This window comes from Branchiostoma belcheri, unplaced genomic scaffold, assembly GCF_001625305.1.
Source record: "Branchiostoma belcheri isolate BF01 breed outbred unplaced genomic scaffold, Haploidv18h27 scaffold69, whole genome shotgun sequence".
Lineage (NCBI taxonomy): Eukaryota > Metazoa > Chordata > Leptocardii > Amphioxiformes > Branchiostomatidae > Branchiostoma > Branchiostoma belcheri.
Window position 1 is genome coordinate 940,744 of NW_017804342.1, and position 26,006 is coordinate 966,749.

A 26,006-nucleotide genomic window follows, 5' to 3' on the forward strand; every position below is an offset into this window, starting at 1 on the left:
AAACACGCCAAAAATAACCCAAACCTCTGCTTGAAGAGTAGGGGTTCAACAAGTGTGTCGACACAAGTACCATCAAAGGTACTTCTGAAAATATTGAAATGCTTTATACAAACGGTATAGTCATGCCAATCCGTGTTAGTATAGTGGTGAGTATCCCCGCCTGTCACGCGGGAGACCGGGGTTCGATTCCCCGACACGGAGAGCAATATTTTTGTTGTATGTATTTTTAGATGGAATATCAGTCTTTGTCCTATTTATAATACCATAAAATGCATATAACGTTACAACTTACATGTTGAGCGAAGTTTAATTATCGGCACATCTTCGAGTGGTGAATGGCGAATGGATACTGCCTGGTCGTTTTGATACTGTTCTGTAGCCATCAAAAGGTCTACTTGGGAATCATAAAAAGAGTGAGACTGTGCAAAAAAGTATGGTAGCCACCTGTGAGGTTCGAACTCACGACCCCTGGTTTACGAGACCAGTGCTCTACCACTGAGCTAAGGTGGCGACCGCTGGGCGACGAGCTATCGTATACGCCTATGAAGCAACAATACCGGCGGTAGCCATGTAGCGAAACATATAGTGCTACTAAAAACCATATTATAGTTTGTGAAACCGTAATTTAACAGGAAAAGGTCGTCTAGTGCTTGTATTCTTTCGAGATCGCCCGTCAAAGCCCGTCAATCGCGTAACCTCGCGACGCGGAAGTGGATCACGTGAGCAGATGATCACGTGACGCATGGCCGATTATGGCGCCAAATTTAAATTTCAGTAAACCCAGCGCTTCCGCTTGCTGCTGCCAAGTTTTACGACGACAGATCGTGGATTAAACGTAAATTTCAACGATACTAGTGTTTGCACAAATAATGACGTATTAATTTTGATTGCAGAGCTTACTGGACGCTCAGGCAACTCTTCGTTGGATTGAATTTGTTATATTAAATATGTTTCAACCAGTTTTACTTCACGTTTCTTCAATTTATCAAGGGAATCAATTCTTCAAGGGAAGATTCCGAGCCAGCTCGACGGAGTGATCGAGTAAGTGGATTCACGTTTTGGGTTGATATAACGTTAGTTATAAAGAGTATCCTTACCTTTCAGCGGCTAGTTTCCGCTCCCCCTGTACTCGCTGTTTATCAGTACTCTCCAAGCAGAGGTTTAACTGTTATAGCTTGGAATAGTTTTTCAGGTGTTTATCGGGTTTTCTTTTTTGTACTGGTATATTTTTTACCAACCAGTACATTAAGAAAGTCCGATATCGACATAACCGCCTAAAAACACGTCAAAAACAAGCCGAAGCCTAAAGCTCTGTTTGGAGAGAAGCTGTTCAAGATACAAGAGACGAATATGTACCACGTGACCGCCGTGAAGCATAGCACTGCTGCCAGCTGTCAACAGCTGTTGTCATGGCAACGAAATTCTCCTTGTTCGGTGGTGACAACAAGTTGCTCTTCATTGTTGGAGAGTTTTTCACTAGCTATACATAAGCCTCCATAGCTCAGTGGTTAGAGCGCTGGTCTAGTAAACCAGAGGTCATGAGTTCGATCCTCATTGGAGGCTGCCATCCTTTTGTTCCTGATATCCAGGCAATGTTTGCTGGGATTGGAGTGTTTTTAGCCAACTCTACAGCGCTATATTTTGGATATGAATCCGGTTAATTTATCTGGGAACAGTTTATATTTGAACTCAAACAATGGTGACAACTTGTAGTCAACTTTAAACTAGTAGGGTCGACGACACCAGCGACAAAAATAATGTTTTTCGTTTTGATTCATATTTGGACATGTGTACAAAATATGACACAACTGTACAGGAAGTTGGCAACACGGTATTTCATGGTGCACATTTTTGTTGTAAAAACAGAGAATGCAAAACCCAGATATGCTATGCGGACCACCATTACCTGGTGCATTGCTATAGTATAGGGACCTGCCCTGTTCCTAAAATTTCATTGTTTTGTGTGCAGTATTTACAAATATTGCAGAGGCATATCAAGTTTATATTGCTCCTTGTATATTTACAATCGTCTCCAATCCGTATTATCAATTTTTCATGATTACAATATTTCGAATCATGCTAAAACTCTACTAGGAACATTACAGAAAAAACTTACAGAACCATTAGGTTAGCAGCACTTCAATGACGCTAGGTGGTGCTACATAAGGCTAGATTCTGCTATGAACGATGCTATGTGGTGCTAGATAAGGCTAGATCCTAATGCTATGGACAACCCATGTTCCTCAAGGTCCTCCTACGTGGTCCACGAGTTCTGGAAGGGTCGTGAATAGTGCAGGACGGGCCCTCCCAACCGTTATAGCAGCACGATGCTAGGCGGTGCTAGATAATGCTAGATAATCCTATGACCGATGCTAGGTCCATGCTCCTCAAAATCTTTCTGCCTGATCCAGGAGTTTTGGGAGGACCGCAAAGCGGTCAGGACTCCCAACCTTTAGCAACACTTTTAAAGATGCCATAGCTAGTTGATGCTAGAAAAGGCTAGATTCTACTATGGACGACGCTATGTTGTGCTATATAGGGCTAGATCCTCCTATGGACGATACTAGGTCCATGCTCCTCAAACTCCTCCTGTGTGATCCAAGAGTTCTGGAAGTAGCAGCACTTTTAAAGATGCTATAGCTATGTGGTGCTAGATGAGGCTAGATTGTTCTTTGGACGGCGCTGTGCCAGTGGTGTTAGATAGGGCTAGATCCACCTATGGACGATGCTAGGTCCATGCTCCTCAAACTCCTCCTGCGTGATCCAAGAGTTCTGAAAGGACCGTAAAGCGGCCAGGACGGACCCTCCCTTCCAAGCTGAGAACTGCACGTCCGCTGTAGCGGGCCGGACCGTGACGGGATGGTCCTCGGGCGCGACGGCCGCCAGGTCCCGGGAGAGGCGGTCCAACAGGCCGGGACAGGACGCCGTGCCGCCGCTAAGGAACACGTTCTCCAGGTACGTCCGGCGGAGGTCAACATCGCACTGCATGATACTGGTGAGGACTGCCCCGGGAAGGCCACTACAGTCCTTTCCTGTAGGGATAGAACATGTATGATCATGTATGAGCCTAACTCAAGATTTCATTACCAAAAGTGGATGTTTTGCAATCAACAGGGATAACTATGAACTATGGGCACCCTTAGATACCGGCTGGATATACGTAGGCTGACTTCCAAGCCAATCCGTGTTAGTATAGTGGTGAGTATCCCCGCCTGTCACGCGGGAGACCGGGGTTCGATTCCCCGACACGGAGAGCCAAGTTTTTTTATTACCCCTTTCTTTGTCCCCAAAAAGATATCTCCAAGCAGAATTTGGGTCCCCTTCGTTTTGTTTTTAGTTTTTCCCCTGATTGGCCTTGCACAATCAATTTATGACTAATTGAAATGGTTTCATTAAAAAATGTTTGCAGACCCTCATACAGTCATACCTATAAGCTCGGGCCTGAAGACCACCTCGGGCGCCATGAACCTCTCGGCTCCCACAGACAACACCTGGCCGTCCGGAAGGTCATACGTCATCTGTACGTCATCTGGTGACGTCACACTTCTCTGTACCTCCGCGTCATAGTCCATGGTTACATAACTCAGCTGATTCTTCACCTGATTAACGATCTCAGTTTTCACTGCAACAAAAATGGTAAAGAACGGGTTGGACATGTAGCCGGATTCGACTTTTCGAAAAAAAGTCAAAACTGAAGGACATTCCAAATATTGCTCTTGTAAGAGATAAGAATTTCAAATATATGACTGGTTTATTGATAACGACGTAAAACAGTTTTGCAGAACCCAGGGGTTCTGAATTGCACTGTTACTTACAATTACAACCCATTAAAAGCTTTAAAATCGAACAACATCTATTACAAACATATACACATATGGTAAAATCTATTAGAGTTATAAATGTTAATAAGTTTACATTGCTGGATAAAATACATATTAAGATTACGAATTCGAGGTAAAACAGTGGTCATAAAGAGGGCTACTAAACAAAACGTGTTATTACGGCATGACAGTTAATTACCCCTCAATGACTGGAAGGTCGTAACCGAGTACGCTCGATTACTTATTTAGTAGGCTAACAATATATGGGATGGAACTGTTGCGGTAGCGCTGAGTCTTTGCAACAATACAGTTCAGTTTGTGACTAGTTCGGGTTTTCCGCCCGCTGACTTCGCCCCGAGATGGAGGGAGCCAGTGTCTGAAGGAAGCAGAGTTCAGTAGACTGAGTCCGAACTTCGTACACAGCAGTTCTCTCCTTGTTTCAAGGGTAGACAGGCCGAGGACTGTAAGTGCTTCAGAGTAACAGGTGTACTTCTTGCCCAGAATGGTGCGGCATGCGCGGCGTTGAACTGTCTCTAGACGGGTTGACTGGAGTTTGGTGAGACCAGGGTTCCATACCGGTACAGCGTACTCGCACAAGGGGCGCACGTAACATGTATAAACGGTGACAAGATCTGTCTCGGAGATCTTGAACTTCTTTAACCGTCGTAGGATGAATAACCGTTTACTGCTCTGTTTCACCATGTGGGTAACATGACTGTCCCACTTTAGGTCCCTCTGTACCCAGACTCCCAGTAACTTGGCTGCAGTAACTTCTTGAAGGACGTGGCCCGCTAACTGAAGTGTGGGGAGTGGGGGAGGTGTTCTTCTGAAAACGATATGCATCACCTTGCATTTGTTTGGGTGTAGTTTCATGTGGTTTGTACTAGACCATAGATCGAGGGCATTTAGATCTTGTTGTAGGTTTGACTGTGCTTTGACTGATCTGCTTTCAACCATGTTCAGATCATCCACAAATTTCCAGTGGTGTGATCGGGCTGTGCTTGCTGCGCTATTGATGATAGCAATGAACACTATGGGCGCGAGGACGGTGCCCTGGGGAAGTCCACATGTCAGCGTCCTCCATTCAGACAGCGTGTCCTGGTAGCGGGTGCGTTGTTTCCTCCCCGTCAGGAAATCCCCCAGCCATGGAAGAAGGGATGGTCGACAGCCAAGATCTATGAGACTCGAGATTGCGGTTGTGTGATCTACGCGATCAAACGCTTTCGCGAAATCAGTCCCTATGGTCCCTATGAATATTCAGTAGATTTTGTTATAAAAAGAAGAGCATTCAAGACCAGAAAATTAACATTTGCAAAGTAATTATGTTTACTTCCACAATTACTGCTCTGTTTATTCTTACTCAAACACATTCATATATATGGTGACCATCCCTTTGCTTAATAATGTAATCAAACACCACAGGTATCTTCTGCGAAAATAAGCATATAAATTATCTTACGCTGTCCGTGTCCAGCCTGTGCCAACAGCCTGCCTAGGTGCTCGGTGACGTCCTGTCCTGCCACTGGGATCCGCTGGATGGCGTGTGTGAGCGGTACCCCCTCGTACACGGGGACGACGTGCGTGAGACCGGCGCCGCAGTCCACCACCACTCCTGAGGTCCTACCGGAGGCGAACAGCGCTAACACCGCCTGGGACGCCAGGTACAGGCCGGGCACATCCAAAGCCTCAAACAGCAACTATTGGGGACACATGATTGGCTTTATTGGTTTCCAAAAGATAACATTAAAGTGTGACATTGTAGACGTCGACTGCGTTATCATTTCCTGAGTCAAATGTGCGTTTAAGTATTCCTACGAATTCTAAAGTCTTACTCCCCAGTTCGTATGTTTATAAGATTCGGTTGGATTCAATAAGACAAAGTCTTTTCTAAGTTTTCTTATTTTTTTACATGTTAGTTTATGGTTACCTCAATATAGTAAGCACGTCATGCATAATCTCCAATCCGATCTTTTGTTGGCTGCAAGACAACTATCAAATTGGCTTTGAAACTGGGAAAACAATATCATCGGCAGCATCCAATACTAGTACGCCACCCGAAGTTTGGCTGGCGAAAAAAAGATTACAGTAGAATAGACACTCCATAAAAACGTCTACAAACACTTAAAACAATAAGCGGAAGCCTAGACCTCTGTTTGGATAGTACGTCATATCATACTTGTGTGAGAAGAGACAGCTGTCTGAGCTATAAATATCATGCGATATCGAGGTAATGTTTGTGGACGCGCCTGGATGTCTAACATTTCATGCCAGTCCGTGTTAGTATAGTGGTGAGTATCCCCGCCTGTCACGCGGGAGACCGGGGTTCGATTCCCCGACACGGAGAGCAATACTTTTTATTGTCTTTTCCTTCGGATTCATGCGGAATCAGTACAAAGCACACCGTGAGCGGGACCCAACACCAACGCACGGCAACAGCCTCTTTAGGTGTTGTGAAATAACTTTGTTGTGAAAATGTATCCACAGCTTTTTAGATATTTTTAGCAAACAAAAAGACGACAGCAAAGTATACCCTTGCTTTTATATAATTTTCACAAACGAACAAAACAAAAAAAACACGGCAGCAAACAAGTGTCAGGGCAAAGTGAACATATGTTGTCGTTGACGTTGGTCCTTAGCCCAAGGAAGATTATTTCAATTAATAAGAAAGATAATCATGTGGCCCTGGAAAACGGGTTTGCATTGTGGGATTGCTTTTCGGTACTTTTTATTGCCTTTCTAATCTGCCTATCATTAAAGTGCTGATATACTCAATTGAAATGTAATATGCATATCATATTTCACGTACATGTACTATACCAGCTGAGATGACGCTCTCAGACTTGCAGAGGCTATTTTGAGCCACTCATTCATGCCAATCCGTGTTAGTATAGTGGTGAGTATCCCCGCCTGTCACGCGGGAGACCGGGGTTCGATTCCCCGACACGGAGAGCAATATTTTTTTTTAGCTTTCAATGGTAATGGTAACATTATGGTAGATTTTACGTTGAAAATATTTAAGTGCTCTAAAATTTCTAGGGTCTATCATGTCTATATTCTTATTTAGGTGATTATTTTTCCACAACTTCGTTTTCATGCACATACAAACTCACCTCTGCAATCCTCTCCCGATCCGCTAGGGGGTTCTGCGCAGGCTCAATCAGCAGTACGGGCCGGTCTGGCTGCGCGCGCAGGGTGGTCGTGATCACGTGATGCATCACCTGAGTCACATAAACGAATAAATGACGATGGAATGAAGAAAGAAAGGAATATGAAAAAGAACGAATCAATCGATGGTATATCAAGCACCATTATAAGAGATAATATTTTGATTTTTCCATGTCAAATTACTAGTATCGTTCATGAAAATAGTAACAAAATACATTGTAATGATATGAATCTACTAGCAGCAACATGTAACAATGCACAAGATCACATTTTTAACTGCACATCCAAGGGTGTCTAGAATGCTTGTGTAAGGCTAGTGATTTTTCCCCCAGGTACCTTGTTGCAAGATGATAATCTATGCAAAATTATGAATATTTAACTTACTCAAGTTGAAGTAAAACTAGAAAACATGAGGCTTAGAACTGTATTCTCACTTTTTCCCAGTCGTCCCAGTCTTTGACGTAACGGTTGACGATTGGATGACGTAAGGAAAGGACCCCCCGCCGCGCCATTGCGTTATCGCCGATATAACAGTCCTGCTGGTCGGCACCGATAAACACGTTCTGCAAAAACAGTTAGTTTTAACATTTTAAAACCACAGTTGATGAGCTGGAAAAAGATGTACTGAAAGATTGAAACCGTGATACAAATGACCGCCGATGACCCCAAATGGAACATGCGCTCAGTTCCAATGATAATGGATGACCCCAAACGGAACACGCATTATTTTCCTATGACCACAAAGATATACATGTTATACAAGATTTGTTTCACTTACGTGTCAATTTGGTATACATCTTACTCATTCCAGGGTAAACACATATGTATGATGATATCTATATGATAATAACGTGAATTATCCTCTTTCCTTCGGTGTATACGGAGTATACATGATTCGCGAACTCGGTCGTTTATTCGGTGGTTACAGGAACCGACCATGAATTATGACGCCGTATACACCTCATGGCCGGTCATTAACCCCATAATGAACTGCCCGTGTGCTAGCCGTGTGCAGTTCCATACCTGGTGTCTAGGTGTCCCCACTACGGTCGGCACCACGGCTCTTGGGGTGTCCTCCCCCGCGAATCCTGCTTTCACCGAGTCCGTCCCACAATCCAAGACAATGGCAGGCAGTTCCCAACGACTGTCCGTCTGCCCCCACTCCCCGGGCTGGATGGTGTCTGGCCCTACAGGGTGAAAACAGCAAGGTGGTCTCGTGGTTAGGGGTTATGGTTGTTCACAAATCATTTTATCAGAACGATATTGTTATTCGCAGTGGTTTCATTTTGGTATAATGATAATACGGTGTTTTTGTGCTGCAGTATTGTTTCGAGTACAAACTTAAATCTTACTTCTATTCCTACTACGATGTCAAATCCTTGAAAAAATTGATGAATTTAGTATTTTGTGGTCGTTCAACTTGAAAAAAAAAACATAGCAAGGTGCCGGTCTTGTAGTTATGGTTGTTGATTCAGAATCTGACGGTTCTGGGTTCGAATCCCTGGCAGGCCCAGTGTGCTGTGTCCTTTGGGAAAGGCACTTTACACTATTTGCTTGACAGAATGATTGACAGTACCATCAGGCGAACAAGACGGCCTGACAGAGTGTCTATCTACCAGTGCCCCCATAACGGTCTCTTATCTGTAGCAATCCGTGCCTTTACCATCTTTGTGACGGCTACAGATCAACCTAGACTAAGTTTCTATCTACAAGATTGTTTCTGATGCCTGGGAATGAGTTCTTATCACAGAATCTCCCTTTCTCGACCCTTTTAAGACTCCCATTAGACTATCGGAATTGATACGAAGAAGCCTTTTAGACTTTTAACCTTCTTCGGGTTGAAGGTCGTCCAACGTACTAGTACATGCCAGTCAAATCAACTTCCTGAATTGTATCATTTTCTTGCCTTTTTCATACAGCACTGAGCTGAAACTGTCCGAACACGTTGTGATTACCAATTTCTAGTGGTAGCTTTCTGAAAATATGTTGGTGGTAACTACTATCCTTCGTTAGCCAAACTCAGATGTTCTGCTATTTTCTAGTCAACGACCATCGATGGAGCAAAAGTTGGAAGGGATGGCGGACGACACACGGTGGACGACAATATCAACATGTATGGGGGGAAATGTCAAACAAGATTTTCAATATGAGCCCATAGCGTAACAAGGCTCATGAAATCACCATTAGAGCAACATTTTTCGCACCTAAACAAATATAATCATGACCTTTTAGCCATGAGAATCACGCTGGTCAAACATGTCCGAAGTTCGGAGCCAATCATGGCTCAAAACGAGCATTACCCCTCAGTCTAATCATCCATAATGTATGTATATCCGTCCCCTAATGACATTTGTAACCCCGAAGGCCCGACTGCTCGTCCCAGTGTCGCTTCACACGGATTAACGTGTATCTGATTGGACGTAAGTGGTGAAATTATGGGCACCTAATGGTGGCTAACGCGCTGTCCGGTTTAAACCTGTTCAAACCGTTCTTGTTACTCAAGCAGAGGTGTGTGTTTATGTGTGTTTGTGTGTTTGTGTGTGTTGTGTGTGTGTGTGTGTGTGTGTGTGTTTGTGTGCGTGTGTGTGTCTGTGTGTGTTTGTAAGTAAGTGTGTGTGGCAGTGTGCGATATAGTGACAGAGATACAGAGAGAGAAAACTTGGCCTTACCGCCACACCTTAGAGCCCCATGACCCAAAACGCCTTAAAACTGGTGACCCTTACCCTTTGTATTCTCCAAGACGTCAGAATCATTTCCAGCATTGGTTTTGTCAAAAACTAAGCGCCTTTGAACGGAATCGCCAGGGATACCACTATCGTCTGCAGATGTGGTTAAAGTTCTCTCTCCTTCCGTAAATATGGCGGAATCTTGTGTGTCTTCTTCCTTCCTTGATTCGTAAGTTCTGTCTTCCCCTACCTCACTAGTATCCTGCACTACAGCCTCAGAATCACAACTTCCTTCCGGGCTAGTCCTTCCATTCTCTGCTACTAACTGTGCTTGTAAACATTCAGTCCCTTCGCTCAAAGCTGCTTGGTCTTCTGGAGTCCTTGCCGGAGGGTTGTCTTTATCACTTCCTTGTCCCAGCTCATGTTTAAAGCCGGGCTCCTTTACCGAGTCCCTTCCGGGTTCCTCCTCGGTCACCCCTGCAGGCTCGACCCCGCCCAGCGTCGAGCTGGACTCCCCCGGGCAGCTGAGCTTGCCGTTCTCCCGAATGCGGACGGCTTTCTGCTGTTTTTCGCCAGGGATTTCGCCCGCGAGACCCTCAGTGTTTGGCGGTGCCACCTGTATGCTGCTTCCGCATCCCATAGCCGGTGGGGAGGGGGGCGGTCGGTCGGCTCACGATATCACCACCCTCTTAGCCGTACAATCGGGGCAAACGTTGTCCGGCTATCGGAGAAACCGAGGGAAGCTCTTGTCAGCTTTCCCCATCTGCCAAAAGCGGTCAATACGCGTGCTGTTATCCCTCAACGGCGTCTGGAGAAATGAGCAACAGATCTACGCCCGTCAGAGGTCGCAGACGACATTAGGCTGGTTACCCGGTTGCCAGGGAGACTGTTTACCAATCGTCACCCCCTGCCTCAGGCGAGGCGACCAATCACAGACGCGATAATAAGAGCAGGCGGCCGTGGGGCCGGCCGGGCTCCTTGGTCCACACAAAACTTTTTTCTTTGCTGAAAAATACTCTTTTGAGAGGTCTACTTTTCACACAGATTAAAGTAGACCAAACCTTAAAGGCTTGTCCTTATTGCTGGAATACCCGGCAGCTAAAACTGCTGTTTCAGATTCTTAATACCGTTGGAGGTCTATGAAAAGTATGATTTCCCCATACCACATTCTTCAAGATACACAATAGCAGATTTTACACAATGGCAGAACTTCTTTGCCGAGTTTTATAATTAATATAACAAAATGGAGTAATGGAATGAGATAGATTCAGTCGACTGTACATGTGTGTATGTAAAAGCATAGTCACGTAATGATGACAAAACCAAATTATTTTTTTATTCAATACACTGATAAACAAGGACTTTCTTAACACAGGAGTGACAAAGTCAAACCGTTATACAACTGATCCATTAATGTTCAATTTTCAATTCGAGGCTAGATTTCGACTATATACTATTTATATCATGATCAAGGAATGCTCTTCTTTACAGAACCTCATTTAGCATACTCACTTTAATGGAATATAATCCCTTACTGCTAGCATATAACGCCTTAGTTCTTAAATCGGGTGCTGGCCCTTGTTCGCTTTCTTACGATTTTCTGGGCAGCATTTTGCTCTAGCTACACTGTTTCAGCACTTTGAAAACAAAGTACTAAGCGCCCATGATATGTCTGTAATTTTAGATTTAATTAAACGTCAGTAGTTTCACAGTTTTTCCCAGTGGTACGGTATAGTTAGAACAAAAATTCTTGCAAATATGATAGCCCCCTCCCCCAAATATGTCATTTTCTTCCGTTAATCTACGTATTCTTATAATTCCCGGGAAAGAAGTAGAAGTCATGTCTCAGTGTGTCCACGAACTCACAGCACTCCTTCCCGCCGTGATGTTCTGGAGTTTCCGGGCACGAAGCACTCTTTTGGGACACAAGCCTGTTGACCTGAAAATAATGTGAATTCAAAATAACTTTGTTTTATTTACTTATTAACCAATCTATTTAATATAATCTCAAGACGGCTGGGTAGCCCATTTCATCGCGATAGCTGTTTTCAGAAGACACGGCATTGTTACAGTCAAACAAAGGAGAACAACATACAGTATACCTAAAAATTCAATACGTCAAAAAAGAGTCAAAATCCAAAAACCAAAGCCCAAGCCGCCACATGCTTACATGTTTACAAGCTGGAACAAGAAAGAAGGAAGCCTATGATTTAATCATATACAAAAACGTTTGCAGACGACGAAAGTTAAATGTACAGTTTTTCTCGCGCCTTACCATCCTCAGCATTGAAGACAGCTCCTTGTCTTTGGCGTGCGTCATGAAGACATTGGTTATGGTCTGGATATACCAGCTTCCGTATTTCGAGTTCCGGAATGAAACGTTTCCTGTAGAGGGAGGAAAATAAGGCAAACTCTCACGTTTCTGCACATTTAACAACGTGAAATGACAAAAAGACAACCGTCCAACTGACTGATCTAACCCACAATGTGACGAATAGATATCGCTTATGTTATAAGCGTTGTCAAATGTAATGAGGAGACATACATAAGGAAACAGTTACAGATACTCAAGGAACTTAAAGGATTTAAAACAATACAACCTTTTCTTTTGCATCTCATTACAATGTATCTGGATAATATTTCTAAAAACAACAAACTTTAAAAGAAAATCAGGCCATACTTTAAAAAATTGTCACAAGAAAGAAAACAAGTGAGACGACACATTGTTGACGTTTTCACACTATGATTTTCACTGATTCTCAGTTTCACAGTTATAATTCTTACCTTCCTGTGTGGCGTAGGCAAACACCATGTCAGTCCTTGTAGGTAAGGGAGCGTTAGAGTCTGGTTGATCGGTTCCCGTTGTCTTCGGTCCGAGAAGCTCTTGCATCTGCTGCTTTCCCCCAAAATCTGGCGCATCTGTTCCCTTGTCAACGGCGTCTGAAATAAATCAAATATAATCTTCTGTTTTCATAACTGATCGAGTATATTTCACTGGCATATTTACAAAATCGGTAACGGTTATCTTCTAGTCAATGATATCTGAATTAACATCGCCAGACATGGTAAACTGACAAAGAACAAGAACGAAAAAAAACGCAAATCATTATTTTGGCATCCTTGGATCTTGCAAGCGTCTCAGGGTCGTGTTCAAACGTGTAGGTGTTGCGACGACTCATGGAACACACTAAAATAGTGCTCACCCCCTCTGCAGGCCTGGATGAAGAATAACTTTGGTTTTCCCTGCAGATTGGGACATTCCTTGTTGTTGAACATGTCAAAGATGTCCTTGTACTTGACCGTCTCTCCGTCGGTGCCGTAGATTAGGCCCCGGGCACCATGAGACATCAGGACAACGATGCAGGCGTCGGCTGTCTTGTGCTCTTCTTTGGCGGCAAAGTTCTTCAGAATCAAGAGCATATCCTTGGAGTAAAAAAAAGGATACATGTCAAGGTAAAACGTTCTTGATGAAAAAAAGAAACAAAGAAGCAAGCCAATACTATAATAGCTAATAATACTATAATGGCTCCGTTTCTTCCGTTCCAAACAAATAAGGTCAATGACCTGGACCGGCAGACGTCTGTCACCATGGTAACTGGTGCTGTATACGACACCTTGTGGTGTTGAGTTACATTATGTAGTAAGTAAGTAAGACAGAGACTAGTCACGACATGTATGAATGTGTTCGGGTAAAAATAAACAGAGCAGTAGTTTGTTGGGCTAGACCATGTGAAGGTAAATACTATGTATTTGCTTTGAAAGTGTTTTTTTTTTTCGTTTTTTAATCAGTTACACCTTCATATGCACCTTTGCACTTTTATCCTCTTCTGGAAACGTTGCAAATCCAAGGCCTTCGAGCAGATGTGTCGCATTTTGAAGATCAATCTCTCCTCCCTTCCTGTCAAGAAGTTGACTTGCTTGACCGAATCTGGTGTTACTGAGGATGAGAGCGAGACCTCGGGGGTTGGCATCCATCTTGTACGGCTGGAGAGAGGTAAAGATTGAACACTTTGGAACTTTATTGGTACTTTATTTGGCACCTCTGTTTTCTTTCGTTTACCACCGCAGAAGGAAAACATATTGTTTTTGCTTCATTCCTTCTCCCGTTCCAAACCGTTGAAATTTGAACAGTTTGGTACTTAATGTCCTACCAGATCTCACTCTTAATTTGATGTAACATCCACTACTTTTCGTCAGTGGCTAACGTAAACTGTGGTTGAACACATGTATCTACGCAAAAGAAAAAGCTATTAATTGATCTATGACCTGCATATAGATATAGTATGCATTCATAAGGCGGTATGTAAGTGTGGAAAGAAGGCTGTAAGTGTAAGAGTCTAAGTGTAGTGTTTCCTACCGCGTGTTTCACCCTTGTTTCATTGACAAATTCCTGCGTGCACGGCTTCACCACGACTGAAATGGGACCCTCCTTGTTGTCCAAAGGGATCACATCTGCCTGGTCAACTTCTCCCTCTGAAATAAACATTTTATAGTCATACCAACTGTTGCTTTCGCGATCGTTTCAAGTAAATGATCACAATCAATATACCCAGAAAATAGCTATACCATGTCTCTATTCGTGAATAAGTTCATCAGGTTGGTGAACGAATGCCTCACAATTACATTACGTTTGGGACTGCATTGTTAGCAGTAACATCTACCTCCAGTGCACAGTGAACTAGTCATATAAACCCCAGAAGAAGATGACAGGCGGTCATCGAAACGTCTGTTCTTGTAAAGCAAGTGGTTGTGAGTAAAGAACCGTTAATCTAGTCTTAAAATCGACTTGGAAGAGCGGGTACCTACCCGGCGGTACGCTGACAGTCAGGGTTTCCATTTTCCTCTCCACCTCCGTCACCACACCTTGCAGCTGGTCGGCGATGAAGCCTTGTTCTGTTTTGCGCAGGGCGGCGCAGAAAGCCGTGAACGCCGTCGGACCTCGTCTGGGCAGCAGGTCCAGCAGGGCGCCGATCTTCCTCTCTTTGGTGGGATTACTCTGATGTATGTAAACAAAAAGTTCATATATTGGAAAACTGACCGTAACAGCGCATTTCATAGCCTGGGTACCATCCTACTTGTATGCCGGGGCTCCCACACTCGCTTCCCTAAGAAGTACTTCTTAGGGAAGCGAGTATTGGAGCCCCAATATACAAGTAGGATGGTACCCAGGCTACGCATTTCAAGCACCAACTCACAAATCCAACGGGTCCGGACCTTTTAGCCTTGCGGTTAGTGCGTTGGGTTCGTGAGCTGAGCTCGCCCGCGGGCTTGGCCTGGGTTCGAATCCCGGGAGCCAGGAGACTGTACAACTCGCTCCCTTTGTGTTTCAATTGAACTATTTCTGACCGATGAGGTTAAAAATCAAACCTCCTTGTTCTGACAGTTCAAGTATATGGTGGAATACTGCGTGTACAATTACCGGTAGAGGTGTACCACTAGTATACTCTCGCATTTGGTATTTCGAGACGGATTCTCCGACGTACCGAAATATCCTATATTGGGAAGGTTTGTTTACTCTTGGCACATAAGAACAAATTATTTTTGTCATAAATGATAAGGGCTTTCCCCTTAAATGAAGGTGTGATCCACTAAATCATTCATTGTCATTGAAACCTTAGATATTATAATCTTGGTTATTGGGCAAATGTGCAATAATATATAAGTCTGTTCTCATTTACCTGTATTGAGTCCATCATGCTCTCGGTGACGATAGGCATATCGGGGGCAGCAAGTAATTCATCTATCAGTCGATCTAAAGAGTCAATGTTGTCCAACAAGAACACTCTGTTCTTTCTAAGTGTCTCTCTGTCCCGTTTCTCCATGTTTCCTACCAGTATGACGTCTTAGATGAACAAATATATCTCGCGAAAGTAACAGCAAGCTAGTTTCGAAGTCACGAAACCAAAGTTGCACATTTACTTCCGCATTTTCAGCTTACCGCAAAGGATGCTGGGAGAGTGTGACGTCACAGCCACCTGCTGCACCTTTTTCGTGTGACAGGTGTACTTTCGTTAATTGCTGCTAGATGTCGCTGTCACCAGTAAAATGAAACATATCAGCATTGTATGATAGATTCTTCTTTAAATATCCTGGCCTGATTGGTATATATACTGTGTGGTCTTCTTATTGTGTAAACCAGAAAAAAGTTAAGCACTGAATTTTGTGTTACCTAAGGCTTACACAAGCTGTGTTCATTGAATTGATATCTCTATATTTCTGATTATGTGATAGTGAAGAAATAATACTACTCTTACTAGCAATCTTCCTCATTGAATGATTTGTGGAACTTTGGTCTACAATGGCTAAATATTATCATTTTCTAACAACAACCAAGACTCAATGCAAGAGAGACAGTTGTCAAAGTTCCAACCTTTTTTTTTATTCTTCTGGGTCAACAGAATTCAAGGCACACCAATTAGCAAACCCCTTCCACGAAGCAGGCAAAAGTTCATCACAAAAATATACATTCAGTTCATCTGACAGTGGACATCTCTGCGTATATAGAATATTCTCCCATCACAAAAATATACAGTCATCTCCAGTGATTGTCATCTGTATAAAACATTCTTTCATAGGCACAACAGCACCAACACTGATTTTTAGTCTACACTTCTAATAAAACAGTCTGATTGAACAGCAAACCTGTCTGTTGTACACTATAGCTAACCGGTTACATAATCATAATACTAGCCACTGTCTTGGGTTATTACTCAACAGACTATTCAATACACATACAAAATACAGGGAACAATACAGAGTACAGTCACAATGCAGCTAAGTTTCCGGTATTAATCAGAATTGTACAGAAGTATGACATCACATTTTGGCAGTGATTTGTTGCCAGTATATTTCCTGTAAGACACTAATCCATAGCTGGAGGGAGTTCCCTACAAACTTAACCCCATCTTTCATTCTATCTCCTATTCATACAAAGGTGATTAACCTATATTTCATTTCCGTTCTTCCTTAGTTAGGACGACATTTTGGTGAGCAACTATGCAAAAGAACTTAGTTGACAACAATAGAGCAGTCCAGAGTAGGTCATGGGTGAAGACATCTGTGGTGCCTTTTTTAACAACTCTACCATTTCTGAAGAAAAATTGATAAACATCATCAAGCAATTGAATCAACTGGCATTAAGGACACTGACTTGATGTGATTTTCATATAGTTAAAGATATATGACAAAAAATTAAAATCTTGAATAGGATTTTCGAATGAAAGTATTTACAAATTGTAATGTTCCCATGTAAGACATATGCAAAGAAAAAGATGCATTTAGACTAAGTCTTGACCCATATGCAACAGTACTACAATTTCATACTGTTTACAGGTGTGCATCAATGAGCACAGAGAAAAACATACTACACATACAAAATCTACAGTCATCAAAGTTAGAGTCTTTTTTCCAGGCATAAAAATCCTTCTAGGAAGTGTTTCCTACCAGAAAAAACTCATTTCCATACGGATATTTATACACTTCAAACACAAACAGCAATAACCTAGTCTATGCTACGCTGTCTGTCCATATATGGTGGCAGACGACTTGATTGATGGCCACGCCTCAGGGTTGTCATGGCAACCACCAATCAGTTTAGCAGCCAATCCAGCAACAACCTGCTGGGATCAACCACTTCTGGTGTTTGGGGAGGGCGGATCAAATTTCATAAACTTTTTTATGAAAAGGTATATATATATATATATGTATATAGTTTTCAGTCAAAATATCTCTCCAGAAACCCCTACTACAAATGTTACTGATCAATCCCTCAAAAAATATTTCTCCAGACACCCCTCCCCAAAGCATTACTGATCGATTCCTCAGGGCCCATTTGAGTGTCTGTTAGCTGGTTGCATAGTTTTGTACAATACAATATACGTGGAGCATTCTGACATGGCAGATTCTTGTTTACATTTCGAACAATGGCACAACATACCCGGGTGGGTAAGGTCAACACACTGCTCACCCTCAGACAGGTTTTCAACCTGGTATCCAGGATATACAAACAGAAAACAAACTACAAAACGCTTGAATAATACTTCTGTCTGAATACGGTTGACTGATATGTCGTATAGTCAGACTATTACATCATGACTCATAGTCATTTAAGCATTACACATCACAGCTTCTATGACAATCATACATGTACACGATAAAGCGATTTCTTGATATAACTACTTCACATTATGAGATCTAGTGTCATGTAAACATTGTCCCTCAGAAACAGAACTACCAGTCTACATGTATGCCACGATCAAAATCATTGCTACCTTATCTGAGCCAGGTAATTGAATGCAATTTTGCACTTCTGAAAGGGGAAGTGGGTTGTTGGTATTGTTCCAAAATAAAGGGATTGAATGTTTGTCCATGAAGAGGAAGTTTGTAGGAGTATCATATCAAAGTTGACATGTCTGGCACTTCACTGAAATGTAAAGTCACTTAGGTGTGGCTGTACTGACTAGTCATTTTCTTAATGAGAAATGCATTCTTTTGTCCATAAATTTTTGTTCTGCTCTGTGTGCGACTGCCAAAACATATGAAGGCTATTTTGGATCAAAGGTTAAGGGTTCAAGTCCCAATCAACATTGACATCTGGCTCTAAAATGTTAGAAACATAAAAAAACCTGGCTACAAATCGGTGTACTTATATTGATTGTCCTTACCTAAAAATTTTTTCATACAAAAGCAATACATGTTTCTTACTATCATTAAAGTGAAATTTCTACAATGCAAAAGTTCACTGTCTCACTAATCAAAACCAACATCTTTTACTAAAACTATGTCAGTCACTTAAACAAGCTTCTATCTGTGTCAAAGGTGCCAAACAATACATGTAATTTCTAGGCAAGCTCTAGAATACTATCTTGCCATATTTGAAGTAAACAACTTCAATGTTTCTTCCAAAAAAGGTCTTTGTATACCATACCAGGTATGGTTCCCACAGAATTCTTCAATATTCACTAAAATGAATTGTTTGCCTCCTCTGTTATTTCATATAGTACACAATATACTTCAGGAAGACTCCAGGAGCAAAATATAAGAACTCCAGTAAGTTATTAAACTCTGTGTGAAATAGTTGGTCCAATTTGGGTATACCTATGGATAAATTTTATAGCTCTGATTAATAATACACTACATTTTCCATTACATGCTATAACTCTAGCAAGTTTTAACCATAAGTAGCCTCTGTAACTATGATCACCACATTTCTCAAACATACAGTTCATGAAAAAAAGAAAATGATGCAGCAAAAAAATTATCATGATAATTTCTTGATTTGATTGTCCAAATACTGTTTGTGGTCCAATGAGATGAGCATTTCCCACAACAAATCTTGCAAGCATGTCAACAAAACATAGTGCCCCTGCGTGTAACCCAGATTTTTCATGGTTTTCATTAGATGTTTCCTCAACGTTGCATCAGAATTTTGCCTGTTGCAGACGATCTTTTTCCTATTAACTATAGACAGGATGTCATCCTTACATACACAAATACAACCTTAAACAAGACGTTCTGGTGGAGTGCTATGCACAATACATTACGGGTTTTGTGCAGGTGCAGTAAGTTCTGCTAATGTGCTCTTCTTGCAAGTTGCACAATCTCTTCACTCATTAAGATACAACATTCTCAGTCCGACATGTCTCCATCCAGCTCTTCTGGCGTGGGTTTGCCTCCATCGTGCAGCTTGCGATGGGTGCGCAGGTCGCCAAGGCGGGTGAACAGGGCGCCGCACGACTCACAGATGTGTGGGCTGGTCTCGAAACACGTTCGCTGGTGGATCTTCTTATGCTGCTTCAGACCCCCTGGGTGGCGAAACTGCGCGCCGCACACCGAGCAGGAGAAGGGCCGCTCGCCGCTGTGGATCCGCATGTGGTTGCGCAGGTGCCCATGACGCGTGAACTCGGCTGTGCACACCTTACACTGGAACGGTTTCTTCTCTCCTGTGTGGATTTTAAGATGCTCCTGGACACTGCCGAGGCGAGTAAAGCGGGCGTTGCAGAGCCCGCACTGGTATGGTTTCAGTCCGTCGTGGGTCTTCTTGTGGCGGTGCAGGTTGCCGAGTTGCGTGAACCGAGCCCCGCATTTGTCGCAGGCGAACGGCTTCTCCCCGGTGTGGACCCGCATGTGGGTCTTGAGCGCGCCCGAGTACTTGAAGGTGGCGTTGCACTTCTCGCACTCGTGCACCTTGTGGTTGACGTGCTCCTCGCGCACGTGCGCGCGGAACTGCCCGTGGTCGGTGAAGGTCTTGTTGCAGGTGCTGCACCTGTAGGAGTCTCCTTCCTGGATGGAGGTGACACCTGCCTCCTCTCCCTCCTCCCCATCCTCCTCCTTGTGAGACAAGTCTGCCGGCTTAGGGAAAACGTCCTCTTCGAAGACTTTAGCACGCTCTCTGCAGTTTCTCTTGTGCACGTCTGACGGTTCCGAGGAATGCCTGGAGCGTACTGTGGACATATCTGTGGACAGTCCGTTTTCCTGGGGCTCATCCATGGATGCGGACGAACACACGCTGGCAGCAGAACTTTCGTTGGCTTGCGCGTAGGTCTTCCTCATGGTTTCTGTGGGAAGACCTGGGTCACTACAGATGCTACGTGGCCTGGAGACGACAGCCTCTTCCTCTCTTCCATCTACCGAAACTGCTGTAGACGCATGCAGGGCTTCCTCCATACTGATCTGACGGGGCTTCTTGGGGCTTTCTTCGGCTGTCGACGTAAGTCTTCTCTTGTTCTTCTTCTGGAAGTCCTCTGGCATGAGGATGATTGTCTCTTCTACGCCCGCCGTCTCGGCGTCCTGCATCTTTGGTCGGTAGAGGTCAACCTCTGGTGGGGACAGAGGTTGGGGGTCGGTGTGTCGGGGGTCAACTAGCAGAGGTGGAGGGTATGTAGGACGGGGTGCTTCAGTTTGGGATACAGGTAATGTTTCAGCACTGTTGTGGGGAAGACTTTGTGAGGGGGGATGGACACTCACACTGACAGGTTGTGCGGAGACTTGCTTCTCCAGATGCTTGTTCCTGTAGTCTACGAGATTCAGGTAAAAACGCGTCTGTTGGTCGTCCTGTTGGAATGGCTCTTGTTCCTTCCGAGGCTGTGGAGGGGGGATGCCCATAGGAGGGCGGTTAGGGGGGATGTTGACCAGGCCAAAATGCGTGGCTGTGTCAGGACGAGGGGCTGGTTTGGGTGGCGACGGCATCTGCTGAGGTTCACGGAGCTGTTTCAGCAGTGCTGTTTTGTCCATCTTAATCCGGCCTCCTTCGGAGGCGCTGGCCTGGGGTATCCGGATCTGGTGTGGGAGGGGGGTCTGCTCATCCTTGTTCAGAGATGAGGGAGGCACACGGACATCCTCCATCCTCAGCGGCGCCCCCTGATCGTGGGGAGGGGGGGTGACATACTGGTGGAACTTGTAGGCTTGCCGGGGCGGGACCCTCGGATGTTGCATGGGAGCCCTGACTGCCGGCTGGCTGATGGGCGGTCGGAGAACCATCTGTGGAAGGATGTGGCCCCTGGGTTGGGGGGATGGATGTGGGGACGTGGTGCGGCATCATTGGCATCCCCTGGGGCAGCGGAAACGGCGGCTGGGGGGGGACGATCGCGTCCTGTGGGGGGTGGGGGAGGAGGACCGAGGCTGGTCGGTGGAGAGTTGAACCCCAGCGGACGTGCTTCACCAGAAAACAGGGGCGGCCCCTTCTTACTCCCCGCAGACGTGTTGATGTAGTTATTATTAAGGCTGAAGACGTCTTTAATGATGATAGGTGGAATGGTGATTGGCTGGCTGGTGCTGGACATAGGGGTGGGGGTTGACGAGGTCACGATCATGCTCCCGACGTTGCTGCCACTACGGTATGTGAAGGAGTTGCTGTTCCTCACCTCCACCTGCTGTATCGGGTGCTGACTCTTGCTGGACTGGGCGGGGGTGTCCTGCTTGCTCTTGGACTCCACCAGGTTGTTGACAACAGAAGAGAGCGAGCGCTTCTTCCTCTTGGCAGCTCCCTCCAGAGGTTGGGTCTGGGGTGGAGGCATGGGCATGGCAGGATCGGGTGCTCCGTAGGAGTGGCGGGAGTTCAGCAGCAAGGCACGAGTGGTGTTCATGTTGGCTTCCCCTGGGTTGGTAGGGAAGCGCGGAAGGATGTGTAGGGGTGGGGGAGGGAGTGGGCCGGTAGGTGGGGTTGGGTGGGGCTCTGGTGTGGTGGTGGGAGTGGCCTTCTTGGCTGTGAGATCCAGAGGCGAGTCCGAGCTACCAGGGACAGAGGCAGCTCTTGGCGATGCTGCCATCGGCGATGCAGCCATCGGCGACTGCGCCGGAGTGTTATTGGAAGAATTTGACGACTGTGAAGATCGGGATGGGCTCTGCATGGGGGTTCCTGCAGAGCTGCTTCTGGCACTCCCCCGCCCTTCTGTAGTATTGTGTTCCCAAGGGACTTTCTCCTGATGTGGTGTTTCGTCCGCCCCTTTCTCAGTCTTTGCAGCTTTGTCAAAGATCTGCATGCAAACCTGTGCAGCTTCCTGCATCCCCAGAAATGTCGCGGCATTGTGGACATCGTAGATGTTCTGTGCGTTCAGCGTCAGGCTGGAGGAATACATGAAATCGAGCAGGGACTTAAAGCCGGTGACACTGACTCCGTGCATCTCGACCATGCTGATGTCCTTCTCCCGCTTGGGGTCGGTGAACAGCCCGCGGAAGTAGGCACTGCATGCTGCCAGCACGGCCTTGTGGGCCTGCAGGTGGTAACCTGGGAACAAGGTAACAAGTCCATGCATTACAATCATGACATCAGCAAGCAATAACAATGCATTGTACATTTGAGATGACAGCAAGTTTTAACGACATGTGCATGTGGTACAGTTATGTTGTACTGCAGTCAATAGGGCATTAACAAATACAAAATGTCCTGAGGCCCTAACAACTGATCGAACTGTTATGATCTTAAAATGCAGAGTGTTGTTAGAATGCATAATTCTGAATGCATAAAGAACAGTGTAAACCATCCAAACTGCTCAAAGTCATTAACATGCAGGATAGTGTGGGAACAGCAGAACATTCACCTGTATTATTGTTTCCCACAAGTACCCACTAGACTTTCTGAATGCATTCACAGACACCGTGAATCAAAGTTGGTAGTATTGGAGAGTATAGTGTCATTAAAAATTACTGCAACCTCAAGACTTCAAACTGGCAAACAATATCAACAACTGCCTATAGCTATTCATCAGTGCATTTGCACTGCAACATTAACCATGTGGTAAGGAGAGACAAGGTTCAGGTCTATATTTAGTAGCCAGCACAACAGCTAGCTCGGGTCATGTGGATAATGGGTACTTTTGCATTGTTTGCACAACAAGCTCACCCATTGAATGCAAGGCCACTGGTCAGGTGGTATGTTATACACCTACAGGGCTGACATTATACCACCTGCATACGCAGGTTAATAGTGCAGGTAAAATTGGGGCTGTGCAGGTATTTCTGATGTCTACGTCCACCAAACCTGTACCAGTTTCAATGAACTGTATTTATATGTAATGCATGTAGGTGTATGAGGATTTTTATTTGCTGCATTGACTGTTAACATCTCTGGAGTTTATAAAGCAATGGTTTCTGAACAGTTTTAGTATGATCCATACTTCCCCAATCCTTTTGTGGGTAGTGCAGGTAATTTTCAATACAAATAAGTATTTCGAGCCCTGATCTATTTGGGCTCTGTGCTATTCAAATACACGTACCAACAAAGATCATTATCTTACATGAAAACAAACTGCCCTGCATATACAACAGACAGGGGGCTTAAAAATAACTACCCAGACTGCCCTTAGGCAAGGCCATTTAGTAATGTCACTGGTCAAAGTGACTATACAAAGATTAGCCTGTGTATACACAAGCTCTCGGCTGGAGGTTAATGACCCCCACCCCAAGAGCTTGTGGCAGAATAGCTGTAAGTCGGGCGGCCCGTTCCCTTTCCTGGAGTCACCAATAGGAAGCCAGTATTAGGAATTAATGTGGGAACCGACTGGGCCGGCGCCAGGCAGCCGGAGAAGGGCGGAGTACCGGGCGGGGACGAGAAATTTGATCGACTGCGGGTGGGAATTTCTCAGAAAAATGGCTGCGACTAGCCCGAAACCGAGTTTCTGTGCATTCTGGAGTCTGTGTGTGTGGACTTTGGGAGTCCCTGGCCCCTAGAGCCGCTTCAGGAATAGACGATACAATTTTTTCGTTAAACAGAGAAACGACGTGTTTTCGTGTCTTCCTACCGGCTATGAGAAGACCGAGATCGTGAAACAGTGCAGAGCAAGCGAAAACGGCGGGTTGACGACTGTGATTCTTGTGCCACGATGTTGACTCCTGGCAAATTGTCGATACTTTATAATTGCTGGAATCTAAAATGTTACTGGCTTCTCCTCAGCGGGAGTTGTTTATTGTTTTGATCGGTAAAACGCAGGGTAAAATACGCTAGAAATTAATTACTTTGTGGGTAAAAGAAAACTCACGCCGAGAGCGAGGTCCACACTTCCGGGTTCAGTGACGACAAAATGGCACGAAAAACGTTAAAAATCCGCATAGAAGTATATAATTTCGTGACTGATTCTTGAAACTATGCATTTCTTCACTAGAATATCGATGTCTGGTTGTGGAAAATAGCATTTTAGCGCTTATATCGAAGAAAGAAAAGTTGATTACACACGCGTCGGCTCGGTCAATTTTCAATACCGCCGGCGCTGCCGGAAGCGGACGCTACAACTAATCAGAGATGCGAAATGTGGACATAGCCGAGTGAAAATCGTGACGCCAAATACAAATCCGTGGATGAGATTCTTTTCTCTCGGTGTGGCTGCCATTTCCCACGAGGAAGTTCCAGAAACTTTGGAAAATAGAAACAGATTCGACTCGCGAGCGGGTGGCCGTGCCTTCCTCGGCCAAACTTCAAGTTTGGGACATGAAAGGCGCGCCGACGTCCATCACTGGGTAGCGACCGACAGGCCCATAGCAACCATCTCTGTTGGGTGCCGCACCGTCTGAGGGCCGTTCGTGACGTTTGCATCTCATTAACCATATATGGCCAGGGCCGTCGACAGTCCGCCAGCTTTACGCGTGCTTGACATCAAGCTTTTGGGGGGCGGCAACCTAGGGCGGCGGCCGCCAGGAGCGCGATTTAGTCAGGCTATACAAAGATATGCTTGAATAAAATGTTGACTCTCTCTAAATCTTTAAGAATTTCATGTCTGCAGATCGAATTAACTATTTTTTGAAACAGACCATAAAACATTTCAAAGCTAAGGTATTGACTCTGGAATCGTTGCAAATTTACCAGATCCCTAAAAAAACAATTACTATATGTTATTGTAAATACCTTGAAGGCTTGAAAGTAACTTTTTTTCTGTACACTGCAGTGCACTGGTGCTAACATTGAAAATAACTTTACCTGCACCACTGACAGAATTTAGGAAGTATGGATCTGAGACCTGAAAAACTGTTCAGAAACAATTATTTCTTTTACATTATGTCTTCATTAGTGAGTGAGTGGTTGAAACAGTCAATGCAGCAAATAAATGTCTAGTACATACACCTACATTTGCATGGACTGGTGCAGGTTACATGTAGGTGTAGACATGAGAAATACTTGCAGAGCCCCAGTCTTACCTGCACCTTCACATGTTCATCCTGATCTCCTCACTTTCTTCTGCCCTCTTCTTAATGTGTCCCAGCATGCATTGCAAACTCCTAAGGCTGCTGACCCTTTGACCTTGCAAACTTTTCCTACAACTTTTTCTTCATCCGTATTTTCCACAATGTCATAAAATTGTAAGCATAATTCTAAGGTCTTGTTGACATTTGGGACTTGAATTAGAAAGAGTAATAAGTTTCAGCTTAGACTGTCTGGTCAGCTATAGGTTATAGGTCATGTATGTTACACAATTGACCTTTGACTTCTGACCCTTACTTACCATCTACTAGTATGGTGACATCACAGAGGTCCTGCTGCTTCCAGAGCACGTTCAGGGCGGCCAGGACGCTACCACTGTGGAGGGGGGAGCGGTAGATGAAGCTCCCCTCCAACGCGATCGCTGTCATCTTATCGGCTTGAACCATTCAACTGCAGGGGGGACAGAGGAAAATGCTTTTAATTTCAGTATATGTTCATGATAATTCCACTAAATGCTAGCCTGGAATCCATCCGTGAACGCTTTATCTCCGCTCTGTTCTTCCGCTCTGCCTGTGAAGGAACGGAGTGGAGATAAAGCGTTCACGGATGGCTAACTAAATGCTGGCTTTAATAAATGATCGCGTAGGCAACTAGTAAGCTAAATATCAAATTAATGCAGAAGGTAAGCACTTTCCTTTCTCTCTCACAATATTAGATTAGAAAATT

At 44.5% G+C, this 26,006-nt stretch overlaps 2 protein-coding genes, 6 non-coding genes and 1 pseudogene across 8 annotated transcripts; 5 read left to right on the forward strand and 4 right to left on the reverse strand.

Annotated features, from left to right (window-relative positions):
• The first annotated feature begins 129 nt into the window (after positions 1-129).
• Positions 130-201, forward strand: Trnad-guc. The gene has a single exon. It is a non-coding gene; the product is annotated as a tRNA-Asp (tRNA).
• A 237-nt stretch (positions 202-438) lies between these two features.
• Positions 439-510, reverse strand: Trnat-cgu. The gene has a single exon. It is a non-coding gene; the product is annotated as a tRNA-Thr (tRNA).
• A 980-nt stretch (positions 511-1,490) lies between these two features.
• Trnat-agu lies at positions 1,491-1,563 on the forward strand. Its single transcript has one exon. It is a non-coding gene; the product is annotated as a tRNA-Thr (tRNA).
• Positions 1,564-1,830: 267 nt separating this feature from the next.
• LOC109484243 (actin-like) lies at positions 1,831-10,670 on the reverse strand. The gene is made up of 7 exons (XM_019787515.1): positions 9,710-10,670; positions 8,010-8,173; positions 7,421-7,549; positions 6,932-7,039; positions 5,281-5,518; positions 3,428-3,622; positions 1,831-3,032 (listed from the first exon to the last, which is right to left on the reverse strand). Exons 1-7 carry the CDS (start codon positions 10,290-10,292, stop codon positions 2,707-2,709), a joined length of 1,743 nt encoding a protein of 580 aa, XP_019643074.1. The 5' UTR covers positions 10,293-10,670; the 3' UTR covers positions 1,831-2,706.
• On the forward strand, positions 3,182-3,253 carry Trnad-guc. The gene has a single exon. It is a non-coding gene; the product is annotated as a tRNA-Asp (tRNA).
• Trnad-guc lies at positions 6,093-6,164 on the forward strand. The gene has a single exon. It is a non-coding gene; the product is annotated as a tRNA-Asp (tRNA).
• Positions 6,698-6,769, forward strand: Trnad-guc. The gene has a single exon. It is a non-coding gene; the product is annotated as a tRNA-Asp (tRNA).
• Positions 10,671-10,985: 315 nt separating the features above from the next.
• Positions 10,986-15,597, reverse strand: LOC109484124 (caspase-2-like). Its single transcript, XM_019787344.1, has 8 exons — positions 15,331-15,597; positions 14,459-14,648; positions 14,010-14,125; positions 13,460-13,636; positions 12,856-13,075; positions 12,437-12,592; positions 11,928-12,037; positions 10,986-11,591 (listed from the first exon to the last, which is right to left on the reverse strand). The coding sequence occupies exons 1-8, from the start codon at positions 15,472-15,474 to the stop codon at positions 11,454-11,456; spliced, it is 1,251 nt and encodes a 416-aa protein (XP_019642903.1). The 5' UTR covers positions 15,475-15,597; the 3' UTR covers positions 10,986-11,453.
• A 415-nt stretch (positions 15,598-16,012) lies between these two features.
• LOC109484173 overlaps positions 16,013-26,006 on the reverse strand; it is a 23,602-nt pseudogene continuing 13,608 nt past the window's right edge.

Bases quoted from the DNA above. Each gene is read 5' to 3' on its own strand.
- LOC109484243 (XM_019787515.1), bottom strand. From the start codon at position 10,292: ATGGGATGCGGAAGCAGCATACAGGTGGCACCGCCAAACACTGAGGGT. The intron at 8,174-9,709 runs GTAAGGGTCACC...TTCACCCTGTAG, and splicing joins CGTCTTGGAGAATACAAAGG to GGCCAGACACCATCCAGCCC. The intron at 3,623-5,280 runs GTAAGATAATTT...TTTTTGTTGCAG, and splicing joins ACAGGCTGGACACGGACAGC to TGAAAACTGAGATCGTTAAT.
- LOC109484124 (XM_019787344.1), bottom strand. From the start codon at position 15,474: ATGGAGAAACGGGACAGAGAGACACTTAGAAAGAACAGAGTGTTCTTG. The intron at 13,637-14,009 runs GTAGGAAACACT...ACCTCTCTCCAG, and splicing joins AAACAAGGGTGAAACACGCG to CCGTACAAGATGGATGCCAA. The intron at 12,038-12,436 runs GTAAGAATTATA...CTCCCTCTACAG, and splicing joins TGCCTACGCCACACAGGAAG to GAAACGTTTCATTCCGGAAC.